This window comes from Myotis brandtii, unplaced genomic scaffold (assembly GCF_000412655.1).
Source record: "Myotis brandtii unplaced genomic scaffold, ASM41265v1 scaffold107, whole genome shotgun sequence".
NCBI lineage: Eukaryota > Metazoa > Chordata > Mammalia > Chiroptera > Vespertilionidae > Myotis > Myotis brandtii.
Genome location: NW_005353629.1, coordinates 4,065,720 through 4,076,083, shown reverse-complemented (window position 1 = coordinate 4,076,083; position 10,364 = coordinate 4,065,720). Strand labels below are relative to the sequence as shown.

Below are 10,364 nucleotides of genomic sequence, written 5' to 3'. Positions count from 1 at the left end.
GTTTTGCGCGTTAAGGGTCCCTGACACCCACCCGCGTGCCCGTTAGACGCTCCCGGGTGTTGAGACGGAGGACGGCTGTGCACTGACCTGCAGGCGAGCGTCCTGCTCCCGGGCGCCGGGGGTGACGATGCTGGCTGTGCGGGTCCGGGACGTGCGGTTCCCCCACTTTCCCTCAGAGCCGCGCCTGTGGCCTGACAGCGGAGCGTGCGCTGCGGGAGGGGCGATGTGCCTTCTCCCCAGGCTGCTGTGGGGCTGCTTCCCATGGTTTGTGCAAAGGTTTTGCTCCGACCAGTTACATATTGTAAATACGACAAAGGGTATTTGAGCGGTTACCTGCTTTCCTCCGCGGAAAAGCTCTTGGAATTTCGGGGCGGGGGCAGCGCATTTCCCATTCTTTGCATGAACTCTTCTGTGAATTTTGCTCAGCGGAATGGGGGTCTGACAGGCCAAGGTGGCAAAGAAGTCCCAGCATTTGATTTCAAGGGTTTCAGCACACCCCCCCCTCCCCCAGAGAAACGATGGGGTCTCTTTTGTAGCCAGTGTTCTGTTTGGTGGTGACCATCGTGGAAAGATGATGTTCTTCACTTCTGATGGAGTTCTGTTTCGGTTTTGTCTGGGACACGGGGGGACGTACACTAGTTAAGCTGTGTGCGTCATGGGATACAGTTCCTTCTCGTTCTAAAGATCCTGCACGCATTCTTATGAAGAGGTGAGGAATGTGTTTGAATGAAATCACCGCCTAAAGCTAAACGGCTGTGTAGTCAGTGAAGTTTGTTTAGAAGCAATTTTAAAAAGTATGAAAATGGGAGAACTTTCACGAGTGAAAACTTGCTAAGTGGGAACTGATCACTGATTGAGCGTGTACTGGTCACCTAGGGAGGGCTACGCACTTTCTATGCATTATTTATATTCTTTTGTGTGTTGGTCATAACAGGTAGCAAGTAACCATTCTCTAAGGGTAATTTGCCCCGTGCAAAACTCATAGGTGTGTGTGTGTTGGGGGGGGGGGCGGATTTGAATCCAGATCTGTTTTGCTGTCCTCTCTCCACAGCACAGTGCTTGCCACTTGGTGTGTGCGTACAGTTATGTCTCATTGCGTATCAGGGATAAAGGTGATTTATAGAGTTTTAGAGCCTAACCTTCTTATACACTGAACTTGCCAGCGCTAGGTAGCAGCAAACCGGGCCAGAGCCTAAGGGTGTGGCACCAACACCTGTATGCTGTGGCCTGAAGAAGCTCCTGGGAGGAGATGAATTGCCTTTAGTGGTTGGTGTTCAGCTCCAGAGGGGGTGGGCGGGGCTTCTGCAGGGCAGCTGGTGGGGATTCTTGCCGATGTGCGGCAGGAGAGCATGCTGACCTTGTGTTCTCATCCATGCAGAAGGTAACCAAGAGCTGAATGAAATGGAGACACTAATGTTTTTGCAAGATTATGATTCTTGTACCATTTCTTTTACATACTGAGCATTAGCAATTGATGACTCAAGGATGATTTCCTTAATTATACAGAAGTCTTATACTTTAAGGGTAGTATAGTGGGACCTGGGTTTTCGAACTTAATTCGTTCGTTCCAGGAAGCGATTTTTTGAAGACCGAATTATTTTTCCCCCCATAATGTTTCCCTGTTTTAGCCTTTCTCATATACATGTACATGTCTAATGTGCTGTTTAATCTATAAAGAAACACTTCTTAAATTTATCAAACTAACCCCCACTAGCCTTAAACAAAATTTTCATATCTCACTGCCTCTGAAATGCTACCACCAACAGCATTGGCTGAACTGCTTTTAGTTAACCCAACTCCAGTTAACAATAGTTTTTCTACCTATTCAATTGCCTGCGATTGTTGTTTCGTGAGCATCTTCGAAGCCTAAGCAACATTAGCACTCGTAATAGCCTCTTTATGTTTTAAAATTGTGCTAATCCTGATTTCACCAGCAACAAAAGCATTTTCTCCTTTGTTGCCTGAGAGATGCTTTTTGTCATGCTGAGGTATAAGCATGAAAGTGTTGTCTGGTCGAAAACTGAAGTTTTGGTTGACAACTGACACATTTTTTCTGTGAACAACTTGGTTGAGAACTGAATTGTTGGAGATGGGCGACGTTGGAGAAATGAGATTTGATGATATACTTTAAGTATTTTATTTCTCTTTAGAATTTCCTCTATGATCAGAACTGGTTTAAATAATATGTAAATATGGGAAGATCCAAGGTGGCAGCAGACTAGGTGGAAGCTACATTCACCTCCTCCAGGACCAACCTGAATTACAACTAAAGTCTAGAAAAACCATCCTGAATAACCATGTGAAGAGCAGCTGGAGAGAAGCCTTGTAACCAAGGACTGACAGAGGAGGCCACATTGGGACTGTTATCTACAGTAGCCAGGACTGGAAGCAGCCAGAGTCCCTCAATACACGAGTGGATAACATAACTATGCTCCACTTACACTTGGAGTAAATACCACTCGCCATAAACAGGAAGACAATCTTACCCTTTGGGAAAGCATGGATGGACATGGAGAACAGTATGCTAAGTGAAATCAGCTAGTCGGAGAACGACAAATACCATATGATTTTGCTCATGTGGAATCTAATTGAACTAACAGTCAAAATTGAGACAGACTCAGAGAGAATGGGCAGACGGCTCTGATGAGGGGCGGGAGAGAGTGTTGTTGGTGGGGAATCCTTTCCAGGAGATTTTCAATTTACTTTGCCCAGATCCGTCGGAGGAATCACTATCTATAGCCTTAAATAATACATTCCTTTACTAAATAATAAGACTTGAAAGTTGAAATTACTCCTTGATCCATGGGCTACAGAAGGGAAGTTGGGTTAGCAGGCACAAAAACATTAATCTCATTGTGCATCTCCCCCAGGGCTCTTGGGTGACCAGGAGCGTTGTCAATGAGCAGTAATTCTTTTGAAAGGAGTCTTTTCTGAGAAGTAGGTTTCAAGAGTTGGTTCAATGTATTCAGTAAACTGTGTTTAAACACTTGTGCTGTCACCCAGGCTTTTTGTTCTGCAGAGTAGATTTAGCATAATGCTTAAGGGCCCTACGTTTTTTGGAATGGTAAATGCGTAGTATTGGCTTCACCTTAAAGTCACTAGCTGCATTCGCCCCTAAGAAGGGAGTCAGCCTGTCCTTTGAAGAGTTGAAACCAGGCATTGACTTCTGTCCAGCTGTGAAAGTCCTAGATGGCATCTTTCAAAGTAAGGCCGTTTTATCGACATTGCACACCTCTTTCACCTCAACCACCTTCATTAATTGTCTTAGCTAGATCTCTTAGTTTGTTATGGAGACCGTTCCTTTTTTTAAGCCTCAGGAACCAACCTCTGCTCGCTTCAGACTTTTCGTCTGCAGCTGCCTCACTTGGCCTTCGTAGAATTGAAAAGGGTTAGGGCCTTACTCTGGATTAGGTTTCGGCTAAAGAGAATGGTGTGACTGGTTTGACTTAATACCCAGACCACTAAAACTTTCTTCTTTCTTATGATTCATGTGTACATGAAGTAGTATTTTTAATTTTCTTCAAGGGTTTTTCCTTTGCATTATTAACTGTTTGGTGCACGAAGCCTAATTTTCAGCTTGTCTCAGCTTTTGACCTGCCTTTCTCTTAATCATTTCTAGCTTTTGATTTAAAGAGAGAGATGAGGGACTCTTCCTTTCACTTGAACAGTGAGAGACCATTGTAGGGTTAATATTAATAACTATTAATTTCAATGTTGTTGTGTCTTGGGGAAAGGGATAGAGATGGGGAAATTGCTGATTAGTGGAGTAGTTAGAACACACGGCATTTATTGAGTTTGCTATCTTATATGGGCATTGTTGTGGCACCCCAAAACAATTACAGGAAATTAAAGATTACTACTGATCACAGAGCATCATAATAAATATAATCATGAAAAATTTTGAAATATCACGAGAATTACCAAAATATGACAGAGACATGAAATGAGCAAATGCTTTTAGACTTCTTAATTTTTGCCTATCTGGTAAATATAAGTTGATATCTCACTGTGGTCTTAATTTACCTTTCTCTGTCATTGGCATCTGTTATTTTGGACATTCGTCCTTTGAATATATGTGAACTAAAAATTTCTCTCATCTTGTGGTTTGTCTTTTTACCTGGTGGTCTTTTGCTAAACAAAAGCTCTTTTGATATAGTCAGATGTATCAAACATTATATAGTTAAATTCTTAGTCCAAGTTAAGAATGATAATTTTCTACATTAAGAGTTTAAAAGGTTTTCCTTTTTACCCTTGAGTGGTTTTAGTGGATGGTGTGAAGCTTTCCGTCTTTTCCATGTAGATAGTGCATGGACCTAGTCCTGTTTATTGAATAGTCAGTCTCTTCCTCACTGATCTGCAGGGCCTCTTGGGAAAATTCGATATTACATAACTATATGAGTCCATTTTGGGCTTCTCTGTTTTGTTCTATTGGTCAGTTCGTATAGTCTTACCATGCCTTCTTACTCATGGCATCTTACTGTAGCTTTATAGTTTCATGTCATGAAGAAAAAAGTATTTTGCCTCCCCCAGAAAGGTTTCAGCCATATACTTAGACTTTTAAGTAGGTTTGAGTAAAAACATTTTTATATTTTATGTAACTAGAGGCTTGGTGCACAAAATTTGTGCACGGGTTGGGTCCCTAGGCCTGGCCAGTGATCAGGGCCAATTGGGACCTTCCCGCCGCTGGCCAGGGCCTGCTGGACAGTGGTGGGGGAGGGACCACAGGAGATTGGCTGGCTGCGGGAGGGACCAGGGGAGGTTGGGAGGCCTCGGGAGGGACCAGGGGAGGTTGGCGGGCTGTGGAAGTGCACTGACCACCAGGGGGGAGCTCCTGTGTTGAGCATCTGCCCCCTGGTGGTCAGTGCGTGTCATAGTGATTGGTCGTTCCGGTTGTTGTTCCGGCATTCCGGGTGCTTAGGTTTTTATATATAGAGACTAGTAGATATGGAATTCAGTATGTAGTAATCACTTTTTCAGACCATTTACATTACTGAAAGAAATAGGAGAAGAAATAGCTGATAATTATGCTTCATTTATCAGCTACATCAATTTTTTTTTTCTTTTTCAATATAGGAACAGTTTTGATCAAAAGTAACAGTGGTCAGTTGATGTTGGTATCTCCTCAGCAACCTGTAACAAGAGCCGAGACTACAAGTACCATAATTTCAAGACCGGCGCTACCAACGAATCCTCAAACAGTCAAAATCTGTGCAATGCCGGTAATGTACCTTAACTCTTTTTTTCTTTTTTCATTTTCTTTAATTTATCAAGTATCTTGGTTTTGTCATTTGCTGATTGCTAAAACAATAAAAATTCAGTCTTCATACTCAAAGATTTTGTAGTCCTTAAGGGACTGTTCAAAGGGCTGTTTGTATCTTTAAATGGAAAGAAAGCCATTCTGCTTCAATTTTAATTTATAGCAAAATATTAAGACTACAGTTTAGTATTCACTTTTATCCGTAGCTTATAGAAATTACCTTTAAGAAATTCAGAACTTTAATGCAGTATTTTATCACCTTGGCGTTGTACAGGGCCGATTTATTTTACATACATGATGATCTTTCTAGGCACCTGCAGCTTACTTTGTGTGCCTGAGTTAAAATATACATATACACATACTTCTGGGCATCTTTCTTTGATTAAATAGAAAATGCTGAATATAGTATAGCATTTTCTTGATGAGTCAGGTTCATGCTAAAGAAAGATTGCACTGTTTTCTGTGGTAATATTATTCTCTGCCAATTTACATCTCCCCCACCCCCATTATTTTACTCTTCTAATTTGATTCTGGGTTTTCAACCAGTCGTTTTCTCTGTTAACTGTATCTGTCAGTGATAGCTACTCCTTCCCTTTCCAGTTTGCTGTATCTAACTGCAGTGGGTTGAGAAGATAGATTAGCAAGATTTTTTTCTGTCAATGATAGCAAATAAGAATCCACGTTTTCTATATACGCCATACTGTCGAGTTTGGAAATTTATCCTGAAGTAATTGGATACTTATTTGTTAAATCACTTGCCTCCTTAGGTATATGAAATATCAACTGGTCGATTGGCCAGTTAAGTTCATAGTAGAGAATGTGCATAGCATTTATAAGGTTAGAAAGCCAGGTACAACGAAGAAGTTTGCTATGGTAAAGTGTTTTTATATTTGCCCCAGTACTGATTGATTTTATTTTTTTAATTTTTTTAAAAAGATATCTTTATTGATTTCAGAGAGAAGGGAGAGGGAAAGAGAGATAGAAACATCAATGATGAGAGAGAATCATTGATTGGCTGTCTCTTGCACGTCCCCTAATGGGGATCAAGCCTGCAACCCAGGCATGTGCCCTTGACTGGAATCGAACCTGGGACCCTTCAGTCCGCAGACTAACGCTCTATCCACTGAGCCAAACCAGCTAGTGCCTGAGTGATTTTAAATTACTAATGCTGATGACTCTGTATTATCTCTCCAACCCCCAGAATTCTAATTCACAGTTAATCAAGAAAGTGGCTGTGGCACCTGTTAAACCATTGGCACAAATGGGAGCTACTGTGGTAACCACTGTTACAAAGCCTTCCTTAGTACAAGTAAGTGTGACAGACGGGTGGCCATGTGTGCCCTGTTATTCTTCCATATTTCTTTATTATTTAGCTGCTAGAGGCCCGGTGCACGAATTCCTGCACGGGTGGGGTCAGGGTCAATAGGGCTGGGCTGGCCCCGCCCCCTGGTTGAACTCCTGGTTGAGGGGACAATTTGCATTATTAGCCTTTTATTATATAGGATTTTTAAAAAAATATATATTGATTTTTTTACAGAGAGGAAAGGAGAGGGGTAGAGAGAAACATCGATCAGCTGCCTCCAGCACACCCCCTGGTGGGTATGTGCCCGCAACCAAGGTACATGCCCTTGACTGGAATCGAACCTGGGACCCCTCAGTCTGCAGGCTGACGCTCTATCCACTGAGCCAAACCGGTCAGGGCTATTATATAGGATTTTCTGCCAGATGTATAAGTTGCTGACTGTGTGACGTTGAAGAGAGCAATTTAGTGATGTATGATGACATGCATCAAACTGGTAACTGTTGGAGGTATGGGAAACACAAGATAAACATGGTGTAGATCAGTGATGGCGAACCTATGACATGCGTGTCAGAGGTGACACGCGAACTCATTTTTTTGGTTGATTTTTCTTTGTTAAATGACATTTAAATATATAAAATAAATATCAAAAATATAAATCTTTGTTTTACTATGGTTGCAAATATCAAAAAATTTCTGTATGTGACACGGCACCAGAGTTAAGTTAGGGTTTTTCAAAATGCTGACACGCCGAGCTCAAAAGGTTCTCCATCACTGGTGTAGATTCTTAGAATATCAACTTTACTTGAATATTTTAAATTAACACAAACGCATCAAACTGCCATGTCTCCAAGTGTCCAGAAGCGGGTGCTGTATGCCGATAGAAGACAAGCATTTAAATTAGAATGAAGGTGCAGTGTTCAGTTTCATGTGTGAATTGTAAATATTATTCTCTCTCTACCCTCAAACTTTACTCATATTCTGTAACTTTTAGTGTCTATCCTTAAAATAAGTTTGTTGCTTTATCTCAATGTAGTTTTCTAAATTACAACCTGACTTTGATTTCTTGTATGAAACTTTTTATCCTGCAGATGGTGCTATAATCACACCTCATTTCAGTGGAGGGTAGAAGAAGCAACTGAAATTCTTTTCAGTGTGAAAATAAGATATCATTTTCATAATATTTGTAATGCTTACTTACTCTTATGGTCTACATAAAAGCAGCTTACCTGAATACTAGAGGCCCGGTGCACGAAATTCGTCCCCTCAGCTTGGCCTGCGTCCTCTCACAATCTGGGACCCCTTGGGGGGTGTCGGGCCTAAACCGGCAGTCGGCTATCTCTCTCGCAATCTGGGACGCTGCATGCACCAGTGACCATACTTTTCATACAGGTGAAAGGCATCTTGCTATTGTACGGGCAGCTACATTTTTTTGCCCTGATTATAAAAAGTAATTCATAACATGATCCTTCTGAGGCAGTAGTACCATTTTCCCCATCTTATGGGTGGAAAAGCTGAAGCAGAGAGAAGTTAAGTAACTGGCTTTGTCACACAGTTATAAGTGTCAGAATCAGGGCTGACCACAAAATGTGCAAGCCAGAGTCCATGCATGTTATCACTGCATCATCCTGTTTTTTCAGTGTTAGAGTAGCCTTGCCAGCTTTTAATTTTTAAATCTAAGAGACTGTTCCCAATATATAGGGTAGGGTCCTTAGGCCTGGCTGGCCATCAGAGCCATCTGTGGGGCCCCTGGTCAGCTGGCTCTGCCCACCCCCCCATCGGCGCCACTGGTCGCCTCCCTCTCGGGGGAGCAGACTCCTGTGCTGAGCTTCTGCCCCCTGGTTGTCAGTGCGTGTCATAGTGACCGGTCATTCCGCTGGTCATTCTGCTGTTTGGTCGATTTGCATATTAGTGTTTTATTACACAGTGGGGCCTTGACTTACGAGTGTCCCGACTAACGAGTTTTTCAAGATACGAACCATCTCTCGGCTGATTTTTTGCCTTGAGTTGTGAGCTAAAATTTGGGTTACAAGCCAGCTTCAGATACCCCACCGCTAGTTGGCGCAGCGAACGTCACAGTGAACACCACAACATCAACCCAGCGTCATGTGTCTCACTTTTTCACTTTTTGATTTGACATACGAGTAATTTGAGTTATGAGCTCCATCACGGAACAAATTAAACTCGTAAGTCAAGGCCCCACTGTATAGGATAAAATGGCCAGTAAATCTCTCTGCTTTATACTTATGAAAAAGCAGAGAATTAGAGAACAGGAAATTCTATATTTCTATATAAAGGCTTACTATTTCCAATCCTTTTTAGAGAAGTATTAATATTTTGTGAGGACTTTGTGCTTGGCACTGTATTTCACAAAGAACCCTAAAGTAGTAGGTAGCATTGCTGTTCCTTTTTTTTTTTATAGACAGGAATCAGAGGGTTAGCAGGAGTAAGTAACTTGCCTGAGTTCAATGCTCAGTAGGTGTCAATGAAAAGAAGGTAGGTGAGACTGAATCCCAGATCTACTAGAGTCCAGAGCTTTTGTAGCTGTTACATAACATAAAAGCAAAGATTTCAAGTCCATCTGTATGGTCTGGTAAGTGAAATGAGGCGCCCACTATGATACCTATCACAGTGTTACATATCTAAATACATGCTCCTTTTAATTTCAGTCTGTGGCTGTGCCAACCAGTGTTGTCACAGTCACTCCTGTGAAGCCGTCGAATACTGTAACTACCCTGCAGCCTTCAAGTTTGGGAGCATCACACGCACCCTCTAGTGAGCCCACCCTCAAAGCAGGGAACTCAGCAGCTGCTCAGACCAACCTCACTCCGGTAAGCTCTCACTGCACCTTCCATCAATGCAGCTCTTCAGAAAAGTTTTAACTCTTATGAGTGCTTGTTTCTATTTCCATGTTTAGGCGATGCTAGAAAATGTGAAGAAATGTAAGAACTTTCTTGCGATGTTAATAAAACTAGCATGTAGTGGATCACAGTCCCCAGAGATGGGGCAGAATGTCAAGAAGCTGGTGGGACAACTTTTGGTAAGTCAGTGCGATGAAGCCTTGCAAGCTCTGTAAGATCCATAGAACGTCTTTTAAATGGGAAATGACTGTTTTTAAATGAAGTTTATTTTAAATGGGTTTTTACATAAGCTTTGCTTTTGCTGCTTGAAAGCTTTGTGATGATTATAAGTCTCAGACAGGCCAATCTATTGTAGTATACACTGCTTTCTCTGTGTCAGTCTTCTTCCCTTAGCCAAAAGGGGACTTGGAGAGAAGGTTGACTTTGTCAAATAAAAAGTTATGAGAATTGTAAATGCCAAAAGCCAGGCTATTAAAGAATAAAATTCAGTTCTTTATGTCCAAACAACAAACTTTGGGACCTGTGGAAATAAATTAACTTCCTTATGCCTCAGCTTCCTTCTCTATGACATGAGCAGAGTAGATGTGATGATCTTTGAGGTTTATGTTAAGTGCCAAGATGCCGTGTCTTTTAGCCACCAAATTGTTTCTTCTATCCTCTTTCAGGTAAAATGCTTAGATATGTTACAAAGTGGATGAATGTGGAAATTAGCATATTAACTGTTTAAGAAATATGCGGAGAATATAACAATATAATTTTGGATTTTTATTTTTATAAGAGTTTATTTGAACCAAACTGCTGACATATATATACTGAGAAGCAAGATCCCAAATGCTCTGAGAATAACAGCTTTGCATCTTTGTGTGCATTTGAAATGAAGGAGGGAACATGGAAGATGACATGGAAGTGGGGAAAGCAAGGCAGGAGTTGGATTACAGGATAGTTA

General features: G+C 41.7%; 1 protein-coding gene across 1 annotated transcript in view; it reads left to right on the top strand.

Moving 5' to 3' along the window:
- The window catches only part of TAF4B (TAF4b RNA polymerase II, TATA box binding protein (TBP)-associated factor, 105kDa), a 74,467-nt gene that overhangs the window by 18,029 nt on the left and 46,074 nt on the right, over nt 1-10,364 (top strand). Inside the window, exons 3-6 of the mRNA XM_014541468.1 lie at nt 5,074-5,219; nt 6,459-6,566; nt 9,227-9,388; nt 9,475-9,597. Of these exons, the coding sequence (XP_014396954.1) occupies nt 5,109-5,219; nt 6,459-6,566; nt 9,227-9,388; nt 9,475-9,597 (504 nt within the window). The 5' untranslated portion in view covers nt 5,074-5,108. The remainder of the gene's footprint in view (nt 1-5,073; nt 5,220-6,458; nt 6,567-9,226; nt 9,389-9,474; nt 9,598-10,364) is intronic.